The following is a 14,987-nucleotide window of genomic DNA, read 5'->3' as shown; positions in this document are numbered from 1 at the left end:
TATGGTCCTTAAGGCTTAGAAAAAGCGTTAAAAGTGATTGGACAAAAACTGCAGTGGTAAGTGACTGTAGCCTCTTTTTGTCCAATACCTTTTCCGATTTTTTTTTTTTTTTGTGTTGGCGTGGGTCATACAGTCTATCGTACTGTGGCTTCATGGTCATAATATTAGCAATGTGTGGTTTTCAGTTGCCCGTGGGAGCTAGTTTAAAAGCAACGCGGCAACCACTGACCATGACTCACTGCGTCCATGCTCAGTGGGAGAAGCGTGTGTGTGTGTTTTTAAGATCACAATTCACTCTTTTCTCTCATTTTGTCTCCGTCCAGGGGTCTTCATGCTTGTGGCTGGTGGCATAGCAGCAGGAATCTTCCTCATCTTCATAGAAATAGCCTATAAGCGCCATAAAGACGCCCGCAGGAAGCAGATGCAGCTCGCCTTTGCGGCCGTTAATGTTTGGAGGAAGAACCTGCAGGTAGGAATGATTTCATTTTGTCCTCACCAGGGAAAGGTTAAAGGGCCCGGACTTCTCACATGGTTCACATATGTGAACATCCTATCAAAATTGAAGAGAAAAGCAATACACAAAAATATTCAAGTATAAAATCTACCTGGAGCAGAAAATCTTATACACAAATATTATGTAAATAATTACCGGCATATCCTAAACAACATTCACTTTACAAATAATAAGATAATAGTCTTTATGAGCCTTTAACAGACTGAACATCTGAATTAAAACAGACATCTCCTTGTCCATAGCATGACGGTTTCGATTATTGCTTGTGTAATCTGTTTATGGTCATATCATGCAAACATAAAAAAAAACTGAAATGCAATTTTCAATCGGTAAAAGCAATCACAGTTAGTTTGTCATGCAGTTCCATGATGCCATTATCGATTCCTCCAATTTGGCCGCAGCCCGTGGACATCAAGACAAGCAGAGCGTAAAGACGTCAATTCCCTGCCGCTATCGGAGCTACTATGTGGAGTTTGCATGTTCTCCCCGTGCCTGCGTGGGTTTTCTCTGGGCACTCCGGTTTCCTCCCACATCCCAAAAACATGCTTGGTAGGCCGATTGAGCACTCCAAATTGCCCCTAGGTGTAAGTGCGAGTGCGGATGGTTGTACGTCTCTGTGTGCCCTGCGATTGGCTGGCAACCAGTTCAGGGTGTCCCCCGCCTACTGCCCGATAACTGCTGGGATAGGCTCCAGCACGCCCGTGACCCCCATGGGGACAGGCGGTATAGAAAATGGATGGATGGATCGAACTCAGTGAAATTGCGAAATCTAGTGTCATCTAAACTATGATATTGTTATAAAATAATTTGTACGTTTAACTAGTAACTAATAACATGAAAGAAGCACCCATTTCCCCTTCAATATTATGGTTTCACTCCTTGAGTGGAGGGTCGGGACTCCAGGGAAGCTCCATGTAAATGCTAGCCACCTTGACTATGTGACGTGAGCCTTGCACCATATATGTTTATGATCCAGAACTCAGTGAAAAAGGTACAGTAGAAAATCCCAAGTGCCTATCAGCAAACCAATGCCTTCCTGAAAATGTCTGCCATTTTGCTGACGACTGTACCGTATAGTATGTCGTTGTTGTGAGCGTCCTGACATGGATGTACATTCTGTGTATGTGTACAGCAGGCGATTGCATGCTGGGTAGGATGTGGGTGGGGGTGGGGTCGCTTCACAGAGAAAGGAGAGGTGCACACTTAATTTTATAAGTGGACCAGCATGGTTTCGATCCATGTCAACAACAATCACATTGATGTTTTTTTTTTTTTTCAAGGCTAAACAAAGATAGCCATCTTTGCTCATTAACCATCTCCAGGGCCTTGGAGCTATAATGAAACCTCATGCGAGGAGTGCTGAGGGAGCCCATGAGTTGAGCTAATCCAATACGTCCTGTGACAGATATTATTCATACTGTTTGGGTGCGCTGATATGATTGCTCACAGTTATCTCATTTTGACAAATGCAAAATGACAACTTGGTTATGTGGGACGCGAAACCATCACGATGGAAAATTTACCATTGCAGTGTATGTGGTCTCCTTCCTCTCTCAGTGCAGCGACCATTAAGTCCCTGGAATCCCATTGCTGGCATTTTTTGACTGCTTATATGTGCAATCATATAAAAAAAATTTTTTATAATGCCTCACGATGGGCTAAGACCCATATATACTATATATGAACAGACAATTGGAATATATGCACTTCTGACTAATCAAAATGTGTTCATGGAGCTCACTTCTCACTCCCTCAAAGCTGTTGATGCAGAAATATGCTTTTCTGACCTTTCATTGAACTCAGTGTCTGTAAAGTCTGCACACATAGGTAAAAATTTAATTGCACTCTGAACAAACTTGTCATGTTAAAAGAAGTCATTCAAGAAACTGGTCATGTGAGTTGATGATTATGATGATGTTGATGATGATTATGCATAATATTGGCATGCTTCTATTTCCCTGGAGAAAAAACAAACAGTCGTGACGCCGCCTCCACCAATGTGATGACCGTGCATTCCCTGCACGGGAATGAAATGAAGTTTAAAAAAAAAAGGCACTTGGTTCGGTTGGTGTTCTTGAAGAAAAGAAACACCTTGTGGCAGTTTCCCAGACCTTCATTATAAACTAACAAAATATGTCATCTTCCAACAGGAGAGTCATATGTTATTCTTTATTAAAAACCAAGTGATGCGGTGCACCGGTCATTCCTTCTGCCAGCTTTCATCACGCCAACCATGCTGGCCACTGCCCACTCGCCACCTGATCACATGTCATCAGGGGGTTGAGAGGAACGTGCTGGATGGCAAAAACGCGCCCTTATAATAAGTGTGGACACACACGACCTGATGAAAAGGGTGCACTGCGAGTGCCAGTGCTGAAGATTATGAATTTGTCATGCTGTTTGTTTTGTGTTTATTTATGCTTTGTTTTTGCCATTTTCTTATCTTCCCATATAAGCATAAAATGTCCTAGCATGTCGAAATTCACACCACACTAACCTTGCCCCCCCCACCCCACCCCCAACTTACCTTTCCTTCTTCCACCTCTCGCTCATACTTTACTCATGTAATGTTTTTTTTTTTCCAGTATAAAGTGTTAAGTATTATCCTTTCACGCATTAGCTGACTTCTGGTGTATAATTTGCATCTAGAGTCTGCTTTTTATTTTTTCTGAAATATTCTGATGCCTTTCATCCCATTTCATTCCCTAAAGTGTGGGGTGAATTTCCATTATACCCTCGATGGTATAATGACTTTAAATGGGCTTCAGTTACAATTGCTTTTGTATTCCTCTTCCATATGCATTTTAGTGGCGCTCCACTAACCATATTGTAGCTTGACTTTTTTATATTTGCCTGGCTTTGAATGTGGATGTTTGCTTTGCTAGTGGCTTTTTTCCCCCCTAAAATATTTTCCCTTTTCCTAATCCCTTGGCTTATGCATAAGGATATTCTTAACGATCAACTGGATGGACATTTATTTTATTTTTCTTTTCTTCCCCTATGCAGCCATCTTCCTCTCTAGAGACTCAGGATGTAAGAATACCTTAATATGAGTTCTTACATGCACACAAACACCAAATTGTTGAGCCGAGCGTAATGGTGGGGCACTCTGATGGTGACGGATATGGTTAAACAAATAATTGTTTTCTTTTCGAGTTTTTAAACAGGATGCATGTTGGAATATTGGCAAAATCAAGTAGAAGTTATTTGGCATTTTTTTATAGCTCTTTTTATTGAGTGTGTTGTTGATGAAAGGCCGTCGGAACTGTAAAGTGTGTTCTCGGGCACGAGTTGGCAATATTTGGGATAGTTGAATTAGTGAAACATGGTATCACACCCGCTGACATCTTTATGACCCATCCACTCATTCTAATGCATTTCTAGGAGCCCAACGATTGAACAACCGTGCGTGACATCTTTGCAGTACCTGTGTGACAGCTTGCATAAAATATCTGAGTGCCCTCATATCATACGGTTAAACCCACTCACTCCCTGAGCACTCTCTATCTCCCTCTTTACTCATTTTGCTCCCATCGAATTAGAGCGTAACACTTGAAGTCGGCTATTGGAGTGGCTGGGAATGGGAGAGCTAAGTGAAAGCAAGGTGATCTCCTCAGGCATAGAACATGAATAATGTTTCTACATATATTTATTTTAGGATAGAAAAAGTGGTAGAGCAGAGCCCGACCCCAAAAAGAAAGCCTCTTTTAGGTCCATCAGTACCACCCTGGCCTCCAGCATCAAGAGACGTAGGTCGTCCAAAGACACGGTAAGGAGACCAAGAAGCAACATCTTCCCTTGTTTTATTCCTCCCTCTCTATTTTCTTCTCCTCTGTCCTCTCTGTTCACATCTCCATATCCGATCATGAGAGGCGTCCCATGCTTCACTCATCCATATCCACAGGGCTCAGCTGCCTCTGCCACGTGTCTGTCAGCTCAGCATTACCATCAAGCATCTATAGCGCCTCCACAGGCTGGAGTGCATCAGTGCAGGTCAGGTCAGGTCGTGAGCTCGAGTTAAGTGAGGCTGTCCGAAGGGGGAATTTTTATCCTCAATAGGAAGGTGTTTAGAAAAAAAATAAATAAATAGAATTAAAAAGCTGCCAGTGGTGCTTTGTCTTGGGCTGCTGGTTTGGTTGTGGAATCTGCCAAATGTTTGGTCCATGGACATGTTGTGATGCGTGTCTTGTAAATAAATGGTCGTGTGTGTGTTTTAAGTGTTTGTAATCAGTAAATTTTGCTGCTTTATATTCTATGTATTCACCTTTTCTTTGCACCGGTCCCGCACTTTGTCTGTTTGGTTTCTTTTGGTTGAAAGCATGTCCCGCTGTCGTACCATTTTATCCCAAATTCTCTTTCAAGGTGATTACGCCTGCTGAGAAGAAAACTAACAAGGTTTCAAACTTTCAGGATTACTCATGGATTTATTTGTGTTATTCTCCAAATCTATTGCTTGTTTTTGCTTTGTCATATTTTGCTGTCATAATTATTATTTATTTTTCAGTGTTGTGAACCGTTTGTGACCTTTTCAGGGTATTTACCAGGTGGTGAAGACTTTTTTTTTCGTTTATTTCTTTGATACTTCCTGAAGCAGTCGACTCCCACTGTTCTGCGATGCAAACTGATTTATTTGGTCTTCATTCCTCTTTTTCTCTTTTGTTGGTGCGCATTTGAGAGTATTAGTTTCATCGTTAGCTGTCAAAGCGCAAAAGTGATGCTGTGTGAGACAGCGCGTGTGTGGGTGTTTGTTAAATTGTCTCACTTTCTCTTGCGTTCATTGTCAATGTTATTACTGATCTTATTTTGAACAAAATCACCTGTACTCTCCCTTCTTGAGGTTCAGCAGTAGAATTGAAGAGAAGAAGAGTGGATTTACCATTAATATTATGTCTACTTCCACTGCCGGAGTGGAAAAGCTCAAAGTAAAACAAAGTGCAAACACAAGATGGAACAAAAAAAAAATTCCCATCCTCAGTCTTTGACCTTTATTTTTGATTTTATATCAATGTTCTTCTTTTTACATGAATGGATATAAATGGACTTTAGTGTCAGTGTCCCTCACCCACATGCCACACTGCTCCTTTCTCCCTCTGCAAGCATGCAAACTGTCATAGATGTAGTGGTAGTAGAAAAAAGTGGAATAGCCTCTTTAGTTGTGCTGTGTAGTGATAAAGCTCCATCAAAGCTGTTTTCATTTAGTCCATTTGAAACTAGTAGTTTGCTTGTACCGTCTCGATTGTGCCGCTCCACTTGACCCCAGTAGAGGCCACTGTTAGCAGGCCAATGAAGGAGTCGTAAGCCATTACAAGGAACTTGAAGGTCAAGCCGATGAGAGTCATCCATTCTTGAAGATAAGACATGTATCTCATGGGGATGTCTCTCTAAGTATCGTATTAGGGCTTCACTAAAAACAAAAATGATGATACTGCATAAACAAAGCTGAGGAATTAATACACTTGAGCCAAGACAAACAACAAAATCCAGATCAACGGAATAGTTTAATGTAATGTCTAAATGTTTGTGGGAGAACTGATATAAAGTCTACTCTTTTGTTGGGTTCATTCAAGTGTTGATAAATATATTCCAAGTTACTTAGCAGCCCTTCTCAAATAGTTTTTTTTTTTTTTTTTTACTGTAATAGAATCAAATGTAGTTGCACATTCACTGCAGTAGGTGGCAGTGGCGTTCTCATTGTCAGAGTATGCGCAGAAACCATAAACAATGTTAAGAGTTATTCATCAGGTTTATAGTTCCTTTTTTGTTTTGTTTAATGTTAAAAATATTAGTGTTATGCAGAGGTATACTGATAAAAAAAATATAGACATGATGCTGTTCATAGTCGCGGTGGAGAGTTGAGGGGGTGCAAACTATTTTCTTCCTTCTACGGGCACGTAACAGAAAGTAATTGTGAAGCACTGCACTATAGAGAAGTGCTTGACTCAGCATGCTGTGTGGAATTTTTGGCATTGACATAGAATATAGCTTTTTTCTTTTTAGTGTTGCCTTAATACACCTTCAAATTTCTGCATGTGGCTCAGAGTTGATGTAAATGATGAATAGAAGCACTTGGTAATTTAAGCACATCATGTTTATTGCTGACATATTGCTGACAAGCCAAGATTTGTTTTCCAGAATGATTTGCAACATTTTATGAGTGGATTTTTTAATCAGGTTTGCAAATCAGGAAAAAAAACATAAACACTGAAAAATACGACCTGCGGCTGAGGGACCACATTCCCAAGGCAAAAAAATAAATAAATCATGCAAAAACCCTGTTACCATAGCAACCTGCATGGAAACCAAGTCTGACTGCTCCTTTCTATGATTTACTACACTCTGCTTGAGATGAAGTGTACAGTAGTAATGGCTCAGCCACAACAGCACTTTGAAATCAACCCTAAATGTCATTTTTCTCTTTACGGGCTGCTAAAATGAGAAGATGCTTCCTGTGCATAGGTACAAAAAAGGAAAAGAGTGACTCAATCCTTCAATGAAATGAAATCATCCTTTGAAAAAAAGATGATTCAAATGTGCTGTTGTTTTGGCTCAGGTGTACGTAAAGTAGTGACTCACCTCAGGCACACGACATCTAGAACCAAACTAATCAGCCTGAGGAGGGGTGGAAAAATTTGCTGTAGTATTCAAATGCGATATCAACTCAAATCCACTATAATCTTTATTTTTTTTATAACACCCTTGTGTATTCTCTCTTCCTCCCATTTTCTTTCCACCTCTGCAGCAGTACCCACCCACTGACATCACGGGACAACTCAATTTGTCCGACCCCTCAGTCAGCACTGTGGTGTAGGGAGCATGACCCCCGCCCCAGCCAAAGGAGAGAGGAAATAAGAAAATGAAAGTGGCGTGAGAGAGGAGATTGGTCTCGCGTATCCAGTGGATTGTGTGGAGGAGCTGAAGACTCAGAACACTCAATTTGCACCTTTTGAACAGTCGGGATGACCTGACCGTACAGGTAGATGTTTGTAGGCTCCCTAAGCATGCACAGAGCCATCCGAAACACACTCAGTATACATTTTCCTATATGTACAATCATATTACTACCTATGTACTTAATCTTCCTTTCTGTCATTTTGCCAACATAGATACTTAGTTAACACTTGCTGTTTATTCCAATTTTCTTACATGCCTCATAGCTTTTTTTTGGGGTGCCATTTAGTTACGTTAATAAATAAGCCAGTTTTAATACCAGTACTGTAACATATCGCTTCCAAGTAGAGCCTATTAAGCACTGTAATATTTAAGGTTTTTTTAATTTATTTATTATTTGGGCACAATCCTGCAATATGATATGTAAGCTTCCTCTAAGGAATTGTTTGTGTGACCAATTTCAAATAGTTTCAATTTTATCTACTTGGTTGGGAAGCACTACTAAAGAGCCTATAAGATAAGGATATGATTAATCACGAAAGCATGTGTGTGTGTCTGATCTATTTGTATTAGAATGTCACTGACCATGACATTACTTATGTTAACAGAGTTCAGACTCTAGATTGCATCTGTCCCTCTATATTTGTCCACTAAAATGCCAAATGCATGTTGTTCAATTAGTTATACAATGAATTCCTTACATGACAAATCACTTGTGCTTTTTAACATTTTGTAAAAAAAAAAAAAAAAAAAAAAGAGAAAGCATTTATTTTGCAGCCTGATGAAACTGCAAACTAATATTTTTACGCTCTAAGCCATGTTACGTTTGGGACTGCCCTCTGTCTTCCTCTCTCCTGCTGCAGTCTCTCTCTTTTCCGGTCTCAAAAGGGTTGCATCAAAAGGCCGAGTTTTTCAGCCAACCAGCACTCAATCTTTGATGAAAAACCTTCCTCGTGGCAGAGGTTGTTGCTGGGGAACTTTTTCATGAAGGAGCTTGAGTGGATTTGATGCATTGCTAAGCTTGCAAGCGTTGGTTGGATGCAAAAACAGGCCTTTTCCCAGTTTCTGGAGCTGAGAAATCACTGCCTTTCTGGTGTGCAGCACCACATAGCACTTTACGCTGAGAGGGCATTTCCAAACTGTTACAAATACAACATAAAATCACAATAAACTTTTATATATCATCACATTATTATTATTATTATTATTATTATTGTTATGCACTGTTAGACATGAACTAACTGAATTTGCAATTGATTTTAAATGAAGTTATGAAATTTTGCACAATGACATGGTGCCAAACACAGAATTTGCTCTGGCCTGCATGCTGACATGTAATTACAACTGCTATAGTATTTGTTTTTTCATTTCTTTTTTCTCCAGACATGCTTTGTTATGTGCGTTGTTATTGAGGATACACTTCAACTGAATGACATTTTAATAGAGTTTGGTTTAGTGTCTTTATATGTATTGGGAAACTGTATAGTGTGCTTGTGCTATGATTGCTGCTGAGAATGTCTTTTACTACTTATTTAATCACACACACACTTGCATACGCACGCATACACACACAAACATGCACATGTTGTGTTATACAAGCATGCACACACGCTTCATATACAGTATGAATTCCTTGAGTTCTTATCTTAATTCATTAATAACTGTAAATAAAATGTACTTGCAAGTCCCCAAATTGTGTTTTTAAATTTTTTATCACCTGCAACTAGTATAAATATTTTTTTTTTCATCCATTCATCCATCTACCTTTTATCATATTCGGGGATCCAGTTCCAACTAACTTTTGGCACGAGGTTGGGTACGACTTGAGTTGATCGCCAATCAAAGGGCAATTGTGACTTCTATTTTGATTTGAATAATTTGCATTTCTGGGCCTTTTCTTCTTGGTAATATTGTGATATTATTTCTAAGTGCAATAGTTTTGTGCACCATAACTAAAACTTTCAAAACATATTATGTTCATCACAACCCAAAATGCTGTTGTTTGGTAAATTACAGTTTTATTTCCTGTTGTTTTATCTCCCATCATGAATTGCGACTTGCTTATTAAAAAAGAAAAAAAGAAAATATATCGTTGACAGACAACATCCCGATTTTTTTTTTACTTTTGTCTTAAATCTCCAGTCATCATGGAAGTCTAGCAATTTGAGGAAGTCTTTCTTCACATGCAATCGGACAGAATGAAAGTTTATTTCTCCTCTAGAAAAAAAAATGGCTGTTGTGTCTCAAAACCATTAGCTTGTAGTAGTGCAGATTATGACGAGACGAGTTAGTGGGCATACTCAATAGCCTCCATCAGATAGTTAACCGCTTTATAGTTAAATATTGCTGTGAACCTGCACCAAGGCCAGTTTAGTCCTCTGGAAAACATCACTCCCTAGCTTAACTTTCCATTCAAAAGAGGATTCTATTTGCAAGCTGCACCCATTTACATGCAAATGCGAGAGAAAAAACAACAAGCAGCCCTGCAATTCCTCAGTCCAGTCACCTCCAATATAAATCCTTGCCAGCCCAAGACATCCATTGTACTTTGTCTCTCAGACCAGGAAAACGTGGACTTGAGACTTGGTCCTAGCAAAAAAGGCACAGCAACTCAGGCTCTAAGGAAAAACATTGTTCCTTCCACAGAACGAGTAGCCTTGGAGCTTAGACGTGGAGAGGATCATAAATCCAACAATACTAACTGTTGCTTTCTGTAGTGTGATGTAAACAAGGAGTGCAAGAGGTGGAGTGACTTCTCCAACTTAAGCCATACTGCATTACAGTCATCCACTGAGCCTCCTTTTGCCTCAGTCATGGCTCAGTGTGCTGCTCATCCTGCAGTCCTCATCGCTCTGCTGGTACTCGGTCTGGCTGCAGTCCTGCTCCTCACTGTGCCTAGCGAAGACATTCCCAGGGTCCCAGAGTTTATGGTAAGCTCAGTCTTGTGGGTTATTATTGGATCTGTATAGTGTGAGATTGGTTAACATGCAAACCAAAGGCTCCATGGAGGAATCTATGCCAGTAGACACTCGGGTTTAAATTAGATTCACATATTTGAAGTGATATCCTTTTTTCTTCTATACATGACAATTGTTAGTTTCTGTATATATCACGTTTATACTCACAGTATTTATGTATTACCTAATATACACTTGCAGAAAGAAAGAAATGTTGGCTTGTAATGGGTGCATAGTTGACAGTACAGAAATAGACTCATGCTGTATCCTTATTTATGACCCCGTATTTATATTTTGAATAAAATGCTACTTGAACAAATAGAATATTTCACTAAATCGAATACAGTGGAGGTTCTATATACACCAGTGAGGTCATGCAATTGGGAATTCAATTAAAATATCTGACAAAAGAAAGTTACGCAAAACTTATGCAAGACTTTGAACTACTGCCATGCATGATGTCTGACTCACCTTCAGATAACGCCTTTGTCATTAAGAGGTTATCTTGTTCTTGCAGATAGAGAGAGAGAGAAAGAGAGAGAGAGAGAGAGAGAGAGAGAGAGAGAGAGAGAGAGAGAGAGAGAGAGAGAGAGAGAGAGAGAGAGAGAGAGAGAGAGAGAATGCACTACGGAGGGAGAGATACCTAACCTATTTTAGCTTGAGACGTTGGGTAACTCAGGTTTCTGCTGCCTATGCAAAATAAAGGCCATAAAGATGTTTCTTATTATATACCATATGTGTGTATGTCAGAAAGGTGTCAGGACTGGTGTCACCAAAAATCTATTTCAAATTCAAACTACAAGCAGTGTTATTGTTGGACAGATAATCATCCAGCATGTCTATAAAGAATCATAAAATCCAAATCATACTTTGTTCAGTACGCGAGTAGAGTCAAATATTGTGACTGGAATAATTGTGGCTGCTTCACCATGACAACACGCCTGCTCACGATGCCATGAGCGTCCGGCAGTTTGCGGCCAACAAAAAACGTGCTGAAGCAAACCTCCCATTCATGTGACCCGACATGTGAATTCTTTTCTCTTTCCCAAGCCAAAGGGGTTGTCAAGAAGAACCCTTTTGAGGACAAAAAAAAGGCTGTGATGATGGAGATATATATATTTTTAATAACCCTTCCAAATATTTGTGTACACGTGGCAGAAAAGTCTTGTAAACTATATTAAACTGTAGGCAGGTTTAATTGGGAACGGAACACTATCTGCTTTTTAACTACTTCATATTTGTTCCCTCATCTTATAGTACGGAATCGTTTTGGATGCTGGATCCTCACACACATCCTTATTTGTATACAAGTGGCCTGCAGACAAGCAAAATGGCACCGGTGTGGTTATTCAACACAGTGAATGTCATGCAGAAGGTAGGTTTCACTCCATTCTCTCCATCCATCTATTTTCTATACTGCTCGTCCACATTGATCAAGCTATGCCATCTGAATTGGGGCAAAAAGTGTCTGTAGTAACGAAATCATTTTTATGTACGTCCACCTCTTTCAGGGGGTGGGATATCCAGCTACGCAGGTCAGCAGGGAGCGGCAGGGCAGAGCTTGGAGGTGTGTCTTGATCAGGCGGTGCATGACGTCCCTGCGCACAGACACAAGGTCACGCCCGTGTACCTGGGTGCCACAGCTGGCATGAGGCTTCTGCAGTGAGTCATTGTTAGTTTTGAAATCACAGACTAGTAAAAACTGTTAAAATATTTTACAAAGATCAATGCAATGAAAATTGCTAGCAAATTCTCTATTTTTTTTTAAAGTGAAGACAATTTGTAATTTTAGTATTAACATATGAAGTCCATGCACAATTTGTCTTTTCAGGCCACATAAAATAATGTGGCGGGCCGTATCTGGCCCCCGGCCTTGAGTTTGACACCGATGTTAACTAGAGTATTTTAACTTTTTTGTTTCATCCTCCTAGCATTTCCAGTCCAGAGCATTCAGCTCAAATTCTGCAAGACGTTGGCCATACAATCCAGTCATACCCTTTCAGTTACCAGGGGGCTGCCATTTTGTCCGGTCAAGAGGAGGGGGCGTATGGTTGGGTCACTGTCAACTACCTCTTGGAGAATTTCATCAAGGTGAGGGTTAAAATATTATCAATTTGACTGATTATACCCCACTGACATTGAATGGATGCGAGTGCTGGTTCAATACTGATATTAGTATCGGTGGTTGATTGTGATTAGTTCAACATTGCTTTATAGCATCACACTGGTAGATATCCAAACAGGAGTTATGCTATGGAAAGGCTCTGACTCTGATACCTGTGGGAATGGCTTGAGCGACAAACTAGCACTGGCACCTACTCAGTGTCAAAGGGGCACTAGGGACTGGTTAGCTGTGTACAGTCTGGATTATCTAAATTCTAAAATATATATATTTTTTTAATCAAAATTAATGAAGCAAACAAAAATAGACTGAATATTGTGTTGGGGACAATCATTACTTATTTGTCACTTTTTAGCCAAAGAACACTAAAATGTTGTATTTCTGTAATTCCCTTCTAGTATGGCTTTGTGGGGCAGTGGCTCAACTCAGGCAGGCCTACAGTGGGGGCCCTCGATTTTGGTGGTGCATCCACCCAGATAACATTTGTGACTCAGGAGCAAGTGGAGGATGAGAAGGACATGATGAAACTACGTCTGTATGGTCAGGAATATTCTCTGTACACACACAGCTTCCTTTGTTACGGGCAGGATCAGGTCCACAAGAGGCTGCTGGCCCACATTGTCAAGGTGACTTAACTAAGGCTTGGTCAGCTAAATATTGTTTGATACATTCAAAACTACAGATGTATATTGAGAAATAAAAATGTGTAAAGTTCTCCATCTCTCTCTCTTTCTCACTCTTTCAGTCTCAAGGTTATTCAGTTTCAGTCACTCACCCATGCCATCCTACAGACTCTTCTGTAAAAGTAAATCTGGACAGCATCTTCAACTCTCCATGTACAGCCAAGTACAAACCAAGCACCTATAAAGCACAAAACTCCTTGCTAATACACGGCAGTGGACATTATGAGCAATGTGTGGGCAACGTGTCGGAGATCTTTTCCTTCGACAGATGCCCCTTCTCTCGCTGCTCCTTTGATAAAGTCTTTCAACCTAATGTGACTGGGAGCTTCATGGTAAGAATGGGCTCTTCGAGCCAATCAATGCAAAATGCCATTGAAATACACTGACTTCATTTTGCTGGATGCAATTATCTCACTTGTCCGCTGCAGGCATTTTCGGCATTCTTCTACATTCACTCCTTCCTGCAGCGCATCACCGGAATCACAGTGACCACTCCGTCACAAATGGAGGCGGCTGCTAAAACAGTGTGCCAGATGACTTTTACTCAGGTATTGCAGTGTTGTGTAATAATCTCTCATTTACTATATATCTGCACATGTTTGCAAATTTTTCCTTTAATATAAATTTTAATGAAATTGTGAAAACGCACTGCAACATTCTCAGTGGTGTTTGTAATATTTTATTAGTATTTAGAAAGGTAGAAAATAAACCAGAGAATTATATAGAAAGCAAGAATCCAGTTCAAGTTCTGGGTTTGAATCCCTGCTCAGAAGTGTTTTTTTATTGTGTGTGCTAGAATGGGTTTTATGTCGTGCAGTTTAATGTAACAAGTATTTTTATTTTGTATTGAATGTGTGTGTGTTTTAATTCAATTTGAATAGTTGTACTAGGTTCATCTTGTTTTTTCTTTTTGTTTTTTCTTTTTCAATTACTTTACTGGTTCTTCTATATCAAACAAATTTGAATGTTTTTGGCATAGCTTGCTGTATGCTATCACATCTTTTTTTTTTTTTTACGCTTTCATTTAGATGCTGGATTTTGCTCCAGATCAAGCAGCTCACCTGAGGGACTATTGTGCTTCCTCTGTGTTTGTCAAGGTTCTCCTACTCAAAGGGTACAGCTTTGATGAAAAGTCATTCTCGCGGATTTCTTTCAAGAAGAAGGTGAGGGTTTTTGGTATCTTTTCAGATGTATCCTGTTTGCGCATAATAAAATGAATGAGCATGTTCCAATCACATTCTGCTTTTGATCATGCAGGCTGGCGATGCCTCAGTTGGGTGGGCTTTGGGCTACATGTTGAGTCTGAGTAATTTGCTGCCATCAGAAAAAGTTCGAACATGGAAGGCATTAGCACCAGGCGTATGGGAAAGCCTTATAGTTCTTTTTGTGATGCTCTTGGTCACCGTCCTGGTCTTCACACTTCGTGCCTGTGAGTGGAAAAAGAGAGGACTCGATGACAGAGTTATTTAGACATGCAATGGCACACACTGCAGTCGGAAAAAAAAAAAAACTGCGCTACAGTTTATACAGTTTGATTTGGGCTCTGTATATTACTCTGTATTTAAATATGAATGTGAAGTTTCAAAATATTTTTGAACTCATGATTTTATAGGACCTCAATCTTGCTTGCAAAGTGACTTCTAAAGTCCCACACTGCAGACCTGTTACTGTAATTTCACACATACTGTACACATGATGTCTCTAATGGACCGCACACAAAGTAGACTATGTACTGTAAATAAATTATTTAATTTCTGGAGTCCATAAAAAATTTATTTCTAGAGTTTTACTGTAAAACCACGCTGACACATGTTTTTTCAGAA

The 14,987-nt window shown here is 39.8% G+C and overlaps 2 protein-coding genes across 11 annotated transcripts in view; both read left to right on the top strand.

Moving 5' to 3' along the window:
• Positions 1 to 9,095, top strand: part of LOC119131473 (glutamate receptor ionotropic, NMDA 1) — a 33,406-nt gene extending 24,311 nt beyond the window's left edge. For 4 of the 10 annotated variants that reach the window (XM_037265951.1, XM_037265950.1, XM_037265947.1 and 1 more), the window contains 4 exons: positions 324 to 469; positions 3,521 to 3,547; positions 4,173 to 4,283; positions 7,254 to 9,095. In XM_037265951.1, the coding sequence (XP_037121846.1) occupies positions 324 to 469; positions 3,521 to 3,547; positions 4,173 to 4,283; positions 7,254 to 7,322 (353 nt within the window). In that variant the 3' untranslated portion in view covers positions 7,323 to 9,095. The remainder of the gene's footprint in view (positions 1 to 323; positions 470 to 3,520; positions 3,548 to 4,172; positions 4,284 to 7,253) is intronic. The other 6 variants (XM_037265953.1, XM_037265949.1, XM_037265948.1 and 3 more) reach the window with 2 other exon arrangements.
• An 829-nt stretch (positions 9,096 to 9,924) lies between these two features.
• Positions 9,925 to 14,674, top strand: LOC119131477 (ectonucleoside triphosphate diphosphohydrolase 2-like). The gene is made up of 9 exons (XM_037265969.1): positions 9,925 to 10,332; positions 11,617 to 11,734; positions 11,871 to 12,021; positions 12,291 to 12,450; positions 12,880 to 13,107; positions 13,227 to 13,496; positions 13,593 to 13,712; positions 14,193 to 14,327; positions 14,422 to 14,674. Exons 1-9 carry the CDS (start codon positions 10,216 to 10,218, stop codon positions 14,632 to 14,634), a joined length of 1,512 nt encoding a protein of 503 aa, XP_037121864.1. The 5' UTR covers positions 9,925 to 10,215; the 3' UTR covers positions 14,635 to 14,674.
• The last annotated feature ends 313 nt before the right edge of the window (positions 14,675 to 14,987 follow it).

The sequence above is a fragment of the Syngnathus acus genome, chromosome 12 (genome assembly GCF_901709675.1).
Source record: "Syngnathus acus chromosome 12, fSynAcu1.2, whole genome shotgun sequence".
NCBI lineage: Eukaryota > Metazoa > Chordata > Actinopteri > Syngnathiformes > Syngnathidae > Syngnathus > Syngnathus acus.
The sequence above is the reverse complement of the archived record's forward strand: the minus strand, read 5'-3'. Positions and strand labels throughout refer to the sequence as shown.

Coding starts and splice junctions, on each gene's coding strand:
- LOC119131477 (XM_037265969.1), top strand. CDS start 10,216: ATGGCTCAGTGTGCTGCTCATCCTGCAGTCCTCATCGCTCTGCTGGTA. Junction 12,451..12,879: donor TCTTGGAGAATTTCATCAAG/GTGAGGGTTAAA, acceptor ATTCCCTTCTAG/TATGGCTTTGTGGGGCAGTG. Junction 14,328..14,421: donor GGATTTCTTTCAAGAAGAAG/GTGAGGGTTTTT, acceptor TTGATCATGCAG/GCTGGCGATGCCTCAGTTGG.